The sequence below is a fragment of the Xyrauchen texanus genome, chromosome 15 (genome assembly GCF_025860055.1).
Source record: "Xyrauchen texanus isolate HMW12.3.18 chromosome 15, RBS_HiC_50CHRs, whole genome shotgun sequence".
Taxonomy (NCBI): domain Eukaryota; kingdom Metazoa; phylum Chordata; class Actinopteri; order Cypriniformes; family Catostomidae; genus Xyrauchen; species Xyrauchen texanus.
This window is the reverse complement of record NC_068290.1, coordinates 20,094,937-20,112,953: the sequence shown is the minus strand read 5'-3', so window position 1 is coordinate 20,112,953 and position 18,017 is coordinate 20,094,937. Positions and strand designations below refer to the sequence as shown.

Here is an 18,017-nt window from a genome sequence, read left to right as displayed (position 1 = left end):
ATGGGCCCAGGCACAAGACGAAATAGAAGACTTGGAGAAGACGTTGAATGACAAAAAGTGGCATAAAGAATTAACACCGACAGAGCTAGATTTTTGCTTCGCGTCGGGTGGTTCTTCGCCTCTACGTTGTGCATTAAAATCCTTTAATGAATGGCTAGCCTTAGATTATCCCTTACTTATCAATTTTAACTCAAATTACCAGCCTATTAAAAATTGCTTAAATCTCTTCGTTATATTATCACCACATTGACCTGAGCTTATGCACCTCGGTTTTTGAGTGAAAAAATGGGTTATGGGTTATTTTGACTAAATTAAAGTTGTGCTGCTACAAAGTGAATGAGGCTTTATATACCTTAGCTGTGGGAAAGCTTCTGTATATTAGTAAACATTGATCTGCTTTGTGAGAGCATGAAAATTCCAAAACGCATTGTAATATTTAGTCTGAAAGGTGTGATTCTATTGGAAAGGAGTCACTGTGGGGCAAAGAAACAAAGTGTGTGTGATAATGTTAAATGGATGTTGGATAAAGTTCAGGGTAGTATAAAGTTCATCTCTGGAAAAGAAAGCATGTAATAGAGTTTGTGTATTTGTGTGCATGTACACTGGTCAGAGGCCTTTATGTTTGCAACATATGTGCTCATCTAATGGATGAACATGCTCCTAAACACTAATTGTTTGTCTTATTTTTGATCTCCCCCATTCATTTTCAATGGCCGGTCATTTTTGAAAGGGAACACCATAAGTGTGACTGTGCCATTTTGTATAAAATCAACTCAAACTTCCAGTTTAAACATTAAAGCACACTACTGTGATAAATAGTACGTTTTCATGTTTTATTTAAAATTGCCAAAATGATCCAAAAATCACAAAAAAAATGAACAAGGTGCATATGCTCAGGTCAATGAGGCATACGATCAGTAAGTTCCAAAAAGAAAAACAAAACCTGTGCTAATTTAAAGAATATAAGTTGACAAAAAGATCTAATCCAATATTTGGTTATAATATAGCATAATGAGTGATTTATAAGCAATTTTTAATAGGCAGGTCATTTCTGACCGAGAACACCAAAAGTGAAACAGAGAAAAAAAATAGTTTTCGGGGAATATATACCCTGTGTGAGCAAAGTCAGAAAGTTTTAATCCAATAGGATAACATTAACTAGCATTTTCAGGCAAAAGAAAATAGTCTTTGGGTCAAAATGACCAGAAGAAAACATGAGGGTTAATTCAATTATAGCATCATCTGCTGGGTGCATAATTCTGATCTTGTGCTTGCAGAAAAAGATGTAAATACACCTCAAACGATTCTAGAAAACATCAAGTCAGAAACCAGCATTCTTGAAGGCTTTTATTTCTACAATCTTCTGCTTTACCAACTGAGCCATAAGGCAATATTAAAAGTATGTTCAAATTGTATTATGACAGGATTTTAAGAAACAAACAGCTGTAGTTTTAACAGATTTATTTCAGCAGGAGTTTGGGTGGTGCAATATAGCAGCAATACTTGGGGAAAACAAGCAAAAGGCAGGGAAGATGTCTTTTCTTCTCTTACATGGTCAGCTCCTGAGAACAGACACAAAAGGCGAAATATAAGTATTGCAATCTTCCAATCAGAGCAATTGGGGGGGGGGGGGGTCCTACACTGTGGGTACCAGATGTCCCCACAAGGGAAGTACAACCTGAATTAAATGTACACTGTGGGAACCAGCCAATGGTCCGAGGAAAACAGATTAATAAACATACCAATCAACGTCTTAATGAAAATGTAATAATGCTAATTTGTGTGTGTGCGCGCATGTGAACTTGTTTCACAAGTCTTGGTGGGAATCTAGAGTGAAAAGTATTACACTGGATACAGGAACTTTAAATGGTTAATTAAAAACAATTTCTCACCATGATGGCATTGACAATGTCATTCTTATTGTGACGCAGCGCACGGACAGCTTTAGCTCGAGACACGTTGGCCTGCGCCATTACCAGCTCGATATCTCTCTGCTCCAGCCCACCCTCATCCAGCTTACAAACAGAGAAAGATTAATGCAGTCACTTCAATCAGTCAATTACATTTCTCAATGCAGGGTATATTTGATAGAAATGCAGGGAGTATTTTACCTCCTCTTCTTCCTCACTCTGTTCCTTTATGGTCAGGGTGGGTGTGATGTCTGATGGCAGAGGTGAGGGGTCAAGGGGAATCTTAAATTTCTCTGCCGCTGCCTTGTGTACCTGCTGTGAAAGGTCTTCGATCTTAGAGAGAGAGAGAGAGAGAGAGAACTGATAAACATCAATGGACACTGATCCAATTTTATCTTAATTTCCTAAGATAATCTGTGCCACTGTAACCAGCCTTATGGAAATATTTCTGCTTATTGCATGTAATTGATATCTGTGATGGGAAATACCAACCTTAGCCTCTCCAAAGACTATGTAAATATCTGATGCAGGACTTTTGAAAACATCTGGGTGTGTAATAACAAAGAGAATGTTCTTGGACTTCCGAATGGTGATACGAGTCACTCCATGGATCTGTTTCAGCCCAAGCTTTGACATTGCCTTGTAATGATAAAAATTACATAGAGAAAAGTCAGAGATTACCTGCACAATATGGTTGCATTAAAATCAACAGTGTTCAATTTGATGTCAAGTACAGCCTCACCTTTCGTGCTTTTTTCTCACTTCGACTCTGTTTAGCCCTGCTCACTGAATCATCAGCAGGAGAGTCTTGTAACTGAAAGAATTAAATAAAAAGAGAATAAGTACATAAACACTGTCCATTCAGTACACTAAACTAAATTTAAACATTGCATAAAATATAGGTTTAGTTTTACTTGTTTACAATGCAGCATAAACAAGTGTATAGTAGGTTTATGGATGCTTTTTGATATTCTGCACTGAGTGACATCTTTACTGTAGTTTATTAAGATGGTTCATCAATGAGTTGCCCACCTGTGGGTTTGAGGGTCTCAGCAATGTTCCAATAGGTTCCTCTAGCTCAGGCACTGAACCATCACTATCCGTTTCATTTGCAGAACCTACTAAAGGATAGAGAATATTAAACAGAGGTATAATCAATACAGAAATCTGACATATGGAAATGTATGTAAAATACATAATATGCAGGTTCATGTATGTTTTCACAGATTATATAAAAATAAAGTCACATATTAGTACACATTTGCAACATATATTTCAAAACACACAAAAAAAAAAAAATAATTCCATGCATGTATAATATATAATCACATTGGAATTGATACCTTATTGACTTTGCAAAAGCATATTTTTCTGCTTTGGAAATGTATACATTTTGTATTTAAGGAACAATTATACAGTATAATAAAGATGCTAAATCTCCTATGGCTAAAACCGATTATGTACATACCGTTCATTTTGAAAGGAAGATCCACATCCTCTGGGCTTTTTGATCTGTAGCTATTTCGGCACACATCTCGTTCTATGCTTTGCCGAGATTTTACCAAGGAGTCTGGTCTTGGACTGATGTGAGGTAGGGCCTCTCTTTCACCTGACTGATTCAATGACCTTTGGGCATGGGTACTGTCTTTTTGTCTAATGGATGTTGTGGACTGAGACTGCTCTGTTCGGTGTCCTTTGCACACTATAAAATAAATAAATAAAAACAGGACATGTTAAACATTTAAATACTAGCTCTTTCTGGGAAGAAACATGAAACACCTCTGTAACACTACCAGCTTAAGCCAGCCCAAAGTGATTTCCTGCTCTTAGAAGAAATTGTGTTACTTGTGAGCTGTTCAAAATTATCTTAAATCAGCAAAAACCAGCAAACCATCTTGTGCTGGTTTTTTATTCAGCAGGGTAAACAAACTAAAGTTTACCTGAAGGGTTCTCATGTCTGCATGGTTTTGACATCATGACTGATCTCTCACTCTCGTGGTGGCACGTGTCTTGAATAGGAAGCAAAATTGGTGTTTGTTCCTCTGATTCCCATGCTTCTAATTCCATAGTGCTAACTCCAGTGGATTCAAGGGAACTTTGAAAGTCAGGTGGGCTGGGTTTGTCATCTGGAGCTAGTTGAGTATGTGAAGAGAGAGCAGATGTTTGGGAGATGTCATGTGTGGGCTGTGACTCTTGTATTGGGGTAGAAAGGTCCTTCTCCTGGAAAACTGTGGATGTACATCTGGGAGAGACCCTGTCTTGTTCTGTAATGTCTCTTGTGGTTTCTGTTAAACCTACTATACTGTTGGAAATTTCTTCGTGCCCACAATACCTTGAAAGGTCGGTTATCGGAGTTACAACCACGGACTCTGTACAAACAGAATCTTTTGGATCAATAGACCTAGAGTCAGGGGAGTGAAAAATTGATTGTTCTGGTGTTTGAAAAAGTTCAGTGTTCCCTTCTATAGAGACATCCTTTTTTTGCAGCTTTTCAGAAAAAGCCGCTCTCAATGAAACCATATCAGAGCTTGATGCTTGATTAGCTGTAGTCTCCATTTCCCTCTTTTGGCACTGTATCTTTTCTTTATCCTTTGAGATTGAAACAGCAAGGTTGGTTTCAAGGGTATCAATTACCTTTGGTGTGGTATGACTTGAATTGGAATTTTGCACTGTTTTTGGTGTTGGCTCATCTCTCTCATCAAGAAGAGCCGATTTAGGTGAACCATTATCATTAAGCTTTGTGTTGCTCTCCAGAAATGTTATTTTCTCTTTAAAATCTTGTGCCTCTCTCTTTAGAAATATTTCTGATCCCTTGTCAGTGTTTCCCTCATGTGTGACAAATTCACCAGTCTTCTGAACCTGAGAGCCAGCTGTAGTCTTTGGGTCTTGGAGTTGTCTGACAGTGGTTTTAGCTTCATTTAGATTTTCATTTTTTATGTTTGCCTCCACTTGCCTTACTTCCCACCCTACTGTTTCATTTGGAGCCCCATCTTCAAAATCTGAAGTCGTCTCTTTATGTGCCTTGGATATTTGTTGGAGTGTTGCTGCTGAGGTGCCAACCATCTTTACGTTGGTTGATTTCTTTTGGAGTGTAAAATTGCCAAATGCACCCCCTTGCAAGTTAAATGTGAGCTTGTCTTCTGAGACAGTGCATGTTCTACTATGTTGAGAGTTCGAATGATACTGATTTGAATCTGGACCAAGATTGCCTGATTGGTATGAATTAACTGTATTAGTAGTAAATCCACTTTGTTCATAGGAAATGGTTGATGTTGAAACAGGGACCTTGTCAGGTTCTAGACAAGATTTGTGATCCTGAAACGTCAGTTTAGAAGTTATTTCAGCACTTCCATCCCTAAATGTGCCTGAAGATAAATTCTCTGGAATGTTAAAGTCTGTGTTTGGAGTCAGATCTTTCACATCTCTCCCATCATTTGACAGCATATTCAATGCAGGTTTTGATGGAGCACCCAAAATTAGGGGTGTGCAAATATTTTCGGGATCATCAGAACTGCAATGAATGAGTGGATTGCTCTCTGGATTTTTAAGGTTATTTGCATCATCCTCACCCCCTCCTGCCTCTGAAAGATCCTGAATGGATCTCCAACTGGCTATGTTTGACTCAACCACGGCAACTTCAATGTCTGCCATCTTCACATGGAGGTCACAATATCTATTGTTGTCCTCATCGTCACCCATGAGGTCTTCTCCAGCAGCAATGTTATGAGCAACAGACAAACTCTTAATGTGCACTGATCTGGCTATCTCACACATTAGCAGATTTTTAGCCTCAAAGTCACAGCATTCACCTAAAGACAAGGGATCCCTTGGTGTCCAACCCTCAGAGTAAAATTCCTTTTCTGCCATGTCGGTCTCAGAATTCTCTTTCTTTGGTGAAATGACAAGTCTGCTGTAAGTGGAGCAAGACAAATTTGAGGAGCTGTGGTTTATATCATCATTGCCAGGCTGATTGTCTGTAAGATTATCTTGATTCATGGAACATTCAAATGGTACAATATCAGCTGGAGTCAAGTTATCTGGTACATCAGACAGTCCAGGATAGGCACAGACAGGAATGTTTGTGGGGCTGCAGTCATCAAGGTATGTTAGTTGTGGGTCTCCCTTATTTAAGTCATTGGTTGCCATTTCAGCCAGCTGCACTGATGCGTCAATCAATTCCATGCCAATTCCATTTTTCGTTTCGGGTTCCTGGTTATCGTCTACATTAGTCTCGTAGCATATGTCAGCGGCTGTGGCACCTTCCACACATGAGTCAATTTGACTATATTTTCCTATGTCTTTGTCTTGATCAACTGATGTTGGATCATTGGTGATGATCTGCTGTCCTTTCTCTTCAGTTACTGGGACTTCTGAGGGATCTGTACTTTGTTGGCCTTCCTGCTCTATTGTTTCTATATTTACTGTTGATACTTCTGCAAGCTCACCCTTTGTTTCTGAGATTTGTGGTGTAATTATGCTTTCATCACAAGCATTGCATTCTGGTAGATTTTCCTGTGATTCTACATTTGGAGGCTCAGATGATCCAGAGGATATCTCAATTTCACTCTCTCTGCCTGAGGATTCTGATTTGACATGGCTCACAGACTGCATAGGTTCATCTGGCCCAGGAAAATTTTGGGCAAGTTCAGCATGCTTCTCTGTGCTATACAGGTGGTCATCGTCATCCCCGTTAAAAGAAGTGGAATCAATAGACTCCTCTGTGTCATCCTGATAAGCAAAGGACTCATCTACTCCCTCATTTATCGAGTTCTCTGAAAGTGAATTTAGGAATGATGCTGAGGCGTCATCCTCAATTGGGTCTTCAATACCCCTTCCACCCCTCCAATCTGCCTCTTGCTGTTGTGCAGCGTTGTTGTGATCCACATCTTCATTGTCATCAACACAATTATCTTCATCCTCCTCCTCCTCATCTGCTTCCTCCTCATCTGCTTCCTCCTCATCTGCTTCCTCCGCTCCAGTAGCATATGCATCTACATCGTTACCTTGCTCATCATCTGTAGGAAACGGTGTTATCTCCATGGAATCAGCCTGGAATATCAGGCTTCCATGGAAAGGCAACATGGAGGCAGGAATCATTACATCTTCCCCAGGTCCATCTTCTCTGGAGTAGCAATGAAACAGTGGAGCAGAGGATCCACTCTCAATATATAAACTGTTATGGTCTATGTCTCCAATCTCTGAAGAGCATGCAACAGGGGTATTGCTCCCAGTGTCATGTGAGGTAGGCACTGTTTTCAGCCTCGGATTGAGGACAAAAGAAGTTGGATTCTCCTCTGGTGTTAGAAGGGGATCCAGGCTTGCAAATAGCTCTGAAACACAGGCATGGACATCCAGTTCCAGACTATGATGTGGATCATTAAAAGCATGGGTTACACCAGGGGATTTCTGGAAATCTATTTGCCCTGGAGAGCCCTCAGACACTTCAGTCTCTTCCTGGCAGTCTGTGTTTCTCCTGCTTGCATGTGTGGAAACCTGTTCCATCACCAAATGAGGCTTACAGGTGTCCCTTGTTAGCATATCCACCTTACAGACCACATCTTCAAGCAACTCTGGCATATCAGGTTTAGACATGAAAGAATCCCTCTCAGTTCCGATTCGCTCCTCTCCAAACTCGTCACCAATCTCTGACATGGACCCCACGTAGCAAGCTGGAGCCTCTTGCAACTCTGCCTCAGCTGTTAAATTTGGGGAGCAAGAGTGAGAGGTGCTGGAGGTGTATGAGGTCCAGCTTCCTCCCTCAGCCGTGATGTAGGAGCCAGAGGGAGATGTAGGAGGGGAGCACAGATCGGACTCATCAGTTGGGGAACCAGGACTTTGGCTCGGGCTCCCCGAGCACCATTGTTGCTTGAGATGTGAGCAATAAGCCATCTTAATGGGAGTGGAAGGGGCTGTATAGTATTGATCAGAATCCACACCTGGAAGAACACCAATGCGTCGTGGGTCTACAACAAAGGGAGGCTCGGAAAATGACAAGGAAGGCACTTTACCTTGAGATAAAGACAGCGGCTCTCCATCATTGTCTAGGAAAAGACTACTGCTGTCTGTCAATTCGACATCTCTCGCTTTGGACTCAAGGACAGAGCATTCAAGTAGCTGACCAATGGTTTGCTCCTGTTCTGGGGTTGAAGTTAAACTCTTACCCTGGTCGACAATGGGATTCAACTGACCAGTGTCTAGTTTTTCTTTCTCATCCAGCTCCACCTGACTTTTCTTAAAATGTTCTGCGAGCTGGTGTCCTGAACTAGGTTTTTCTTGGCCTATCGGTTTTCCTAGCAGCATACCACACTGCGTCTCCATGTTTCTTAGTAGAGCTTCTTGCCCCATTACTACCCTTGAGTACATGGTCTCTGGCCCCTGATAGTCACTCTCTATTTCTTCTCCAGTTAAGACTTTAATCCGTTCCATTTTCATAGGACCTCTTCTACAGGCTCCTTTACCAACTCGTCCCATTTGTCGGCTGATAATTCCAGACTGCCCTTCCAGTTCAAAACTTGCACCTTCAGGCTGTGGACGAGGAGAAGTGGTGGGTTTGGCCATTACTAGACGGGGGCCAAATGGAGTATATAATGGGGACAGTTTGGGAGGGCTGCTGGGAGAAGGACTGGAGACACTGTCAGTTGGAGTTGAGGATGAAGAGCTGGATGTTTGACCAGACAGATCTAAAAAGTTGAAGAATAGAGACAAATTACATTTAGCTCCTGCATAGATTTACTATACATGCCCAAATGTTATGCGTTTTATACATACATTTGGATATATTTCTGCATGAATACTCTTTGGCAAGAAAGTCTTCATAAAATGTTTTATAGTAATATCTCATAATAGTTTGAAAACAAGAGTCTTTATGACAGTCTAGAATATCATAAAAATACTAAACTTTTCTTTCTTGCTTTGAAAAAGAAAAAGGAATTGCCTGATAAAGTCACTTCACACCATACAGAAGCCACACAGTTCTTTTTATATCTCCCTATATTCTCTTAGTAGTCACTTGTCAGTGTATGAAATATTCAAAACCGTTCTTCAAAAGGCAACCTGAACTGTAGCTATATAAAGTGTTCTAAAGTGGATTGCATACAATCATACAGAGAGAAAAAAAAAAAAAAAGTATTCTAGCGTAATAAGGCATGACAAGCAGAACCATTCAAAAGTAATATAATGTAGGAGATACCTGTAATATTGTAGGCCAGAAAATGAGTAAATCTAAAGATATCATGATGGAAACTTTCTTGACTTCAGGAGAGTGAGTGACAGAAAGAGTGATGTTTATTGGGGAGCATGTTAATTGGATGTCTTTGGGAAACAAGGCTCTTTTTTTTTTTTACCTGCATGGCAAACTCAGACTGACAGCATGGATTTTAAAGGGAGCAATATAGGCAGCAGTATCAACAGAAATCTCTCTTATTCCTCTCTAGTTTTCTAACACCTCTGCATGCACACACAATATGAACATGAAAACGATAGAAATGTAAAATGTTTTTAGAGAAGCTGGCATAGTGTATGTGAAAGTACATATGTTCAGAAAATAGCATGCAACATGTTTATCAGTCTGTGGAGAGATTCTTAGCACCATAGTTTTGTCAGACAAAGATAGTCATGTAGCTTATTACATTCAGTAGATGTTCATTTTTCTTTCATTATCTCATTTTAGTCACATTGCAATTCATCTATCATGTTCTCAGATTCATATGCTTAATGATGTGTAAAACATACACAGAGTCTGTTGACAAGAGCTTTGACAAAGATTTTATAAGATTGTCCTTACAACATCAATGACTTTGAGGCCTACCGCACAAGCTGATTAGCACAAAAAAAAAAAAAAAAAAAAAAAAAAACAACAACAATACTCACACAGGCTTAGTTACTGTCACAAATGACAAAAGTCAAGTTATGTAGGATTGGGGATATACACATGAAAGCACACATCCTGTCTTTATAGAGCCGTTCAGTTTGTAGTTCGAAAAACACGTTTTCCTTCTGAAATGTCCAATGGTTTTTAAGAAGAGCGATTTTTGATTTAAGAAAAAAATAATAATTTGTGGTTATATTTACATGAAGAGAATTAAAATGGTTTGCCATTTGAATTGTACAGTCATCAAAAGTGAATTATGAAGCTGTTTTGTGCTTTAAAATCATAAGTTGTTATGTTGCAACATAAGGACAACAATAACAAGATTTTTACGCACCTTCAGTTTTTGTTATTGACGAATCAGACAATCATTGTAGTCCTAATGTATCTTATGTAGCATATAAATTGACGTTATGTCTAAACGACTCTGTATCCATTTAAGTTCTTATGTTTCCTTGCTCCTCTATCCTTGTGGGGTTTGGGTGTGTGTGTGTGTGTTTTTTTTACTTATTCTGATTTGTCCATTGTCTTCTTTGCCCTTCCTACCATGTGTACCACTCCAAACCACTTCAGGCCTCCATCTTTCTGGTTTGCCTCTGTGTTTCACCATCTTATCCCTTCCCTCCTGTTTCTCTTTTTCCTAAAAATGTCAACAATGTCCAGATCCATCCTATTGTGTCATAACAGCTTGTATCGTTGTGTATTCACATCATCCAACCTTTTGAGCTATTTTGTACATGTTTGTGTGTGCATGCTTGACAGTATGTTTGTGTATGTGTGACAATAGGTTGATTGTTCTGCTTTATCATGACACAAAAAGATAACGACATCATCTGTTTTCTGCACAAGGCAGCACTGTTTTGGAACTGTATGCAAAGTGACTGTGTGCGTTTGTGTGTTCCAGATATTTATGGAACAAAATAACTATGGGGCAAAGGAAGTGTCAACTTTTGTCATTTGTGTCAGTAACTATGCCTGTGTGAGTATTGTTGATTTTTTTTTTTTAAGAGTGCTAATCTGTGTGTGTGTGTGTGTGTGTGCGTGTGTGTCTGAACTCTTTCTTGAGTGCCCTCTACTATCAGACCCCTGCTGTTTGCCAGGTACAACGAGCATATACCCTGCATCTGAAATCACTTACTGTTGGAGTATATACACACACACTGTATTTGATGAAGGACACACTTCTCGGACGATCAGAGTTTGGAATGGCATACTATTACTATTTCTGCCATAAACAGATATGGCCGTAGTAAGGGTAGCATGCCTTTCCAAACTCAGCCTACATTCTTTAGGTATGCATACCTGTATGAATAGATTCTGAACATACTTCATCTGGGGACATGGGCATTGACCCATGACCCGCATACATGACGTAATAACAAAAACAACTGCGAAAATAATATACTCTGTTTTTGTTAAAAATAAGGAAAAACAATTTTTTTCTTATGTCTTGTTATATAGATCACTTACAGTTGAAAATATCCATCTGACTTGTGGTGAACCGCAGTTCTTTTAAATCCAACATTTTGAATTTAACGTCTCTTAACTCCCGAGGGAATATGGCATAGTAAATTGTCCAGTCGATCTGCACTTTAGAATCTCTCTGGAAATAGTAGGTCATCAAGATATTTCTTGTTAACAATTTTGTGAATACTGAGGATTCTGACATTCTACTCCATTGTAGGGATGCACGGTATACCGTTACTAACTAAATATTGGATGCCAAATTTTTTTTAAGCTGTATGATATTATCTTGTTGCTAATTTCAGTACCATATTCCAGTGTAATGCTATTAGAAAAATTTTACGGAACATGAAATTGTTTAGATGAAGACAAATGACAATTAAACAATATGGCCAAGTGTGGTCATTGAAAAGCAGAAGGATGTAATTTAATTAAACCATATAAGTTTTGCATGCGCTGCATGTTGGGTGAAAACCACATGACTGCTATGGCAACTGATTCAAAAGAAGGGCAAATCACAGTACAAGTTTGAACAAAATACGGTCACATTGAACCATATACAGATGTCATACATACAGTACATGACTTTCAGTCAGTTTCCAGTGGCTCACATTCTTGTTATCCATCGTGCTGGTACACACAAATCATGACTGATCGCAGACTGGGTGTATCACTTACAGGAACATTCGTTCCCGACTGAGGCCCTGTGTACGCCTGGTATTAAGATGCATTTTGGGTGATCCAATCACAAGTGTACAAGCAACACACATCACTGTTACACCTAGTCATGTTTTTTTTTTTACCGGTTGCATTTCGATTTTGAGGGGAGAGTCTCTGATTTCATGAGGACATAAATCAATGCTTACAGTATTATGAGGAAAGATATTAAAGCGCAAAAAAGTAAAAGCGCACCGTTTCTCTTAAAGGGATATTTAACCCCCAAAATAACAATTCAGTCATTGTTAAATCTAATGTATTATTTAGGTGAAACTCTTGACTGACCATTGCTGTCCTGTGCATGATCATGAGAGTGCACAAGATCAGCAGTTATGCTGCACCCTCTGACAAGATTTGTTTAGCTTCAACCGGACCACAAGCCATTTTAATAACAGAAAACCACTCAAGCCAGAGAACAAAACTTACAAAACATGTCTGAAGATTTTGTAGTCAAAGAATTAATGAATCTATGCCCAGCCTTATCAATGGGTACATCTCAATTAGCTCCCTAGTTCAGTAGCCATGGCATTGATCAGGGAGTCGGCCATTCCTAGGGCTGTCTTAATTGCAAAATCGTTCCAGTACACTGAAACGTTTGCGCCCTAAAAGAATCCCACAATGCACCATAAAAACCAGGGAGCATTGTTGCTCATCATATTCCTTTACTGAAAACCTTGTCATGTTCTGAAGTCTCTTAAGATGATAGAAGACTAGCATAAATGTAAATATATAATGTCAAAGCCTTATTTTCTCTTTTAAAGAGATGTTATTAGTAATGTCTTTTATTCATACTGATCTTGAAAATGGATGAACACCCTTGCTAGTGCCCATATTCGTGTTCACCATATACTAATAACAACATGGAAAGACTTTTGGTATGGCTCCCTATCAAGTCAGTCCACTGGCGGCCATCATTGGAACACTCCCGGGAAGCTATTTCCAGTGTATGAAAGTGCAGCTCCTATCTACTTGAATGGGGAAAGACCAAAATCTCCAAAAGGTTGGTCAAGATTGCAATCAAAGAACATATTTCAAATCAGCGGTAAAATATGACAACTCTGGAATCATAAATTGCACTTCTTTACCTCAGATACCCTTTATTGCTAATGTGCACGCATGTTTTCGAGTTGATTGACAGGCGATGTCTGGATCTAAAAGGTGATCGGCTCTTTTACCTGTAAGGCGGGACTACCTTTCTACATCCGTTGACTGCTGGGGATTCCAATTTTTCCCATTCATTTTAATAGAAGTGACCCATCTCTTCTAAATATGCTCTGGTCTTATTTTGTTTGTAATCGGAGTACTCAATCAAATGGAGAGAGGTAGAGGAGGGTTTGATCTCTGTACTGGAGTTGCATAATAGGCTACAGAATGGGATACATTGTTCAGATTTAAAACAAAAATACTTTAGAGAGTTATAAAACTATGACTGAGTGGTTCACTGAAGATGAGCTCTGATTGATAAAAACAATGCTGTTGTCCTTAGAGGCAAGAGTAATGATGAAACATCTCAGATATCTTAACACGGATTCCCCAATGGAAGGTACTGTGTCAACAGCAGCATAGTACTTGCAAATAAAAAAACAAATAAATAAAATACAAAAAGTAACTATTACTTTCAGCCTGTCTGTATCTTGTAGGTTATGAATGGAAATGGCCTCATTAATGCACACATGGTCAAGAAGAACCACACAGAGCGCATTAACAAAGACAAATGAACCCCCTTGTCTGCCTGTCTAATGCCTGACCGGACTGATTCCTTACTAACCAAACCAGATCAACATTCTCTCAGCTTAAATAGCCCTTATATTGCAGACATATTTTTTTTCAATTAGTGAGTGTCTTAGTTTTAATTTCTTCATACTGCATTTAAATATTTATAAAGCAGTTAAAAACCAAAGAAATATGAATAAACCCATTAAGTGAAGAAATGGAAATCACTTCATTTCTAATTCACTTTATTATATATCATTTTAAGCAAAGTTTTGTTTTTCTTTTCCAAAGCATCTTGACAGAATGGATGCATTTTGTTTTGTAGGAAGTTGCACTGATTGGGCTTTTCTTCTCTGAGCATTAAGAAGTCATTTTTATGTATGGTAGGTACATTTTAATGCCAACAATATAAATGATAAGAACCACCAGTGGGGCTTGCTAATAATTCTGCCATATTCCTCACAGCTCTCCAGTACCATGCACTTATCATCATTGGACAACATTTACTGTCCCAGTATGCCCTGTACTGTGTTGTTCAGTTCACCTTAGATATCTGATTTAGAGGCAGCATGGACTGAATCAACGCTACAGATTTCACAATCAGGCCCCATGTCCCTCTACTCCTTTCTTATTAGTTCGGTCATCTAAAGATAGTGCAGACAAACTGTCACACGTGACGACTCTCGTTTTTAGGGCAATCTTTACACACACACACACACATTGAAGCAAATTAGCCTGTGTCGAAGCACACAAACAATCACCTAGTAACTACAGTTTGACAATCTTTCTTCCTCCACTGCACCAAAACTATTAACTCCATTACTGATTTAACTAATAAGTGACCAAATGCCCAAATTATAACCACCTTTACTCAGCTCAAAACACCATAACAAAAAACCTGCAGTTTATGTTAGAATTCATTTTTAAGCAGTTAATAATTTTAGTGTAGTTCAAATATAAACCTAACATTCTGATGCTCAGAAATGCAACCTGTAATTTGCAAGAATGTATGTGTATTTTTTGCAGAGAACATATGGACATCGTTCGCACTCTTTCAACAAGCAAACAGAGAGTACTCATTTACCACAGAAGATCTTATACTAAAGTAACATATCAGATCAAGGTATTTCAAGTATCCATGTTATGGGCACCCACTTGTCCTACTGCGGCCTTAATTCCAACTGATGCTATAACTTGTGGGCCTGAGAGTGATGCTGATTCATTCTACTGTAATTGCTGGTAGGAAGGAGTTGTGTGTGTTTGTGTGTGTGCAACAATCACTGTTTGACCATGCTGTGTGATGTTTCTGGGTGCGGCTGACCTCTTCCTGTTCTCTGTCTCCTAGACTTGTCCTAGTGGATTATTTCATTTCATTCATGCACAAATCCAGCTATCTCCTATTTCCACCTCTCTCCCCTTCGCTCTGCCTGGTGTAGCATGCTGTAGTACGGTGCGAGTTTGCTCACCTAGTGCTGGTAGCTCTGATTGTGTGTCTCCAGAGTCCAGCTGGCCCTTTAATGGGCCGCTGCGATGAACAGTTTCACCAGGCATATCCGTGTGCCACAGCTTCTGACGCACTCCCTAAATACAGCCCTCAGGTGAGAGGAGCCAGCGAACGCAGGAGAGAGAAAATGAGTGTAGGCTGCTGCCTGCTCAGTGCAATGATGCGGTCCAGTGAAAATACAAGAGGATCTGTGCTCAGTGCGTGTGCGTTTATGTCAGTGAGAGAGAGAGAGAGAGAGAGAGAGCGAGAGAGAGCGAGAGAGAGAGAGAGAGAGAGAGAGAGAGAGAGAGAGAGAGATGCAGAGCCACACTGGTTACAGCATGGGGAATCTGAGCGTGAGCTGCAGCATTCTCTCTGATTGCGAGAGCGCCCGCCCCAGTCTGATGTTCTCTCTCCTCCCCCTCTCTTGCCTTTCCTCCTGCTCTTCCTTTCGGCAAGTGGGTCTTGGACAATGATGTCAGCAGATTTTGGTATCTCTTTGGAGGCTGCAGGAGAGTAACACAAAACAGCGCAGAAAGCGAGGGAGAGTGATAGAGAGAGATAGAGAGATGTGGGAAAGAAAGAGGGCTTTTATATTAAATGTAATCTAATAAACTGTTTACATAAAAGCCATACTGCAGAGACACAGAGCTAGGTTTCATTCGACACGTCTCTCTCTCTTAAGAGTGAAAGGTATGCAGTGGCTACCCTGGAGTATGGCATCGGTTTTAGCATCACACATTAAAAAAAGCAAATAAAAGGAAGACAGTTCACATGCACAAATGAGTGGAATAGATGTGCATGTTGTTTGAATGTGAAAGGCTACAAATTTAAAGGGATAGTTCACCCAAAATTAAAATTCTCTAATAATTTACTAACCCTCATGCCATCCCTGATGTGTGTGGCTTTCTTTCTTTTGCTGAACACAAACAAAGATTTTTAGAAGAATATCTCAGCTCTGTTGGTCCATACGATGCAAGTGAATGGTGATCAGACCTTTGAAGCTCCAAAAACCACATAGAAGTAATCCATAAGTCTGTGGTTTAATCAATGTCTTCTGAAGTGATCCAGTTGGGTGAGAACATACGAAAATATAACTCTTTTTTTCACTGTACATCTTGCCATTGCATTACTCTTCCTAGAGCTTCATGCAGGTGCAGAGCACTAGATGGCGATATAGGAAGTGTAATCAAGCTTGAAATCATGATCGCCAAGGAGACTGGTGTCAAGATGTAGAGTGGAAAATGAGTTATATTTTGGTATGTTCTCACCCAAAATCAACTGATTCTCTTCAGAATTCATAGATTAAACCACTGGAGTCTGATGGATTACTTTTATGCTGACTTTATCTCCTTTTTGGAGCTTCAAAGGCCTGATCATTCATTTGCATTGTATGGACCTACAGAGTTGAGATATTCTTCTAAAAATCTTTGTTTGTGTTCTGCAGAAGAAAGAAAGTCTGGGATAGCATGAGGGTAAGTAAATAATGAGAGAAGTGTCCTTTTTTGGGTGAACTATCCCTTTAATGAATGTTATTTTTTCCTTGCCACAGTCGATTTTTGCTTACTCACTGGGGGCTTTAAGAAATTAAGGCTTTGTTTATTTATTTTTATTGTAAAGTTGCTTTACAACAATATCCGTATATTATGAAGAGTGCTATACAAATAAATACATACTGGAAATAAAACATTTCATGCTAAATAACCATATTCAAAATAAAAAATATATAAAATAGTTTTTTTTTTAAACAAACCAATTATTCTTAGATTCTAAAATGTGTGGGGAAAAACTATTACATTTAGAGATTAAAACATATCATCTTCGAAAATCCAAGAAACTGAGCTTTATGAAAGTGAGAGTGAGGAACACTGCTGTGAATTTAGCTACAGCACCATGTTTCCACGGCAACTGTGGGAGAGAACTCACGGATGTTACAGAAAGGGAATCCAATATTCAGCAGGATCCGGTACTGGCAAGACTTGGGGACTTTTCTGAGTTATCTTCTCTCTGTCTTTCACTTTCCTTTTCAAACATTATGTTCTTCCACTGGAATTTTAGGGAACTGAATGCATTTCTCTATGGCTACAAGAGTGTACATCATACAGAGAAACAGAGTCTGATAATACTAAAATACTTAAAGAGTATGCTAATGATGCTAGACTAGAACTTGATATGTAAAGTTTGTCAAGACAAACTTGAAAGTTTAAAAAAGTTTTTCAAGCTTGATGTTTAAAAGACCTTACAGTAAGCCAGCCAGATAGATAGACAGAGAGATAGCTTGAATAGCCTTTGCTCATTTGAACATTCTGTCAATGTAAGTCTCTGGGATTTTTCCCAACATTTGATCATCTGCTGTGTGAAAACTGTAATTCTGATAAGTTAGAAAAGACATAGAACACTAAGTCAGAACAACCTGTAGGTCTGTGCTGATGTTTGGTGTATGTAGTTTGAAAGCTCCAGTAGGAGTTACAACTGACAATTTTGGTCTTATTTTAGGGATTTTGAAATAAACCCTAAACCATGAAAGTCCAAGGTCTGATTTTCCTGAAGTTGTAAAAAACACAGAGAATATCACAGCTCCCGTTTCCTCACATGTACCCTTATGGCAAGAGAAGCCAGTAGAGGTCAGCTCTCCTTAATCCTTCAAGGCTTTTCACAGGGTCCCTGCATAATGACATCTAACTGAGTTGATCTAACCATAAGTCAACCATGTCCTTTAAGATAGGGAGAATATAAGGACAAAAACAATTTAAAAAAAATCTTCTGATTGGCTGATCAAAGAACGTGGCGGTGGCAAGCAGTCACATTTTTGTTTGCTGTTTACACAGTCTAGTGCTTTCACAGAAACTGGTGAGATATCTCC

At 39.2% G+C, this 18,017-nt stretch overlaps 1 protein-coding gene across 2 annotated transcripts; it reads right to left on the bottom strand.

Moving 5' to 3' along the window:
* Nucleotides 1-979: 979 nt before the first annotated feature.
* LOC127656018 (uncharacterized) lies at nucleotides 980-15,479 on the bottom strand. 2 transcript variants are annotated; one of them, XM_052144138.1, is made up of 9 exons: nucleotides 15,138-15,479; nucleotides 3,851-8,590; nucleotides 3,379-3,612; nucleotides 2,943-3,031; nucleotides 2,653-2,724; nucleotides 2,403-2,549; nucleotides 2,112-2,243; nucleotides 1,893-2,015; nucleotides 980-1,562 (listed from the first exon to the last, which is right to left on the bottom strand). In XM_052144138.1, exons 1-9 carry the CDS (start codon nucleotides 15,220-15,222, stop codon nucleotides 1,548-1,550), a joined length of 5,637 nt encoding a protein of 1,878 aa, XP_052000098.1. In that variant the 5' UTR covers nucleotides 15,223-15,479; the 3' UTR covers nucleotides 980-1,547. The 2 variants fall into 2 exon arrangements, with proteins under 2 accessions (XP_052000098.1, XP_052000099.1); XM_052144139.1 differs by having other exon boundaries at nucleotides 2,943-3,028.
* Between the last annotated feature and the right edge of the window lie 2,538 nt (nucleotides 15,480-18,017).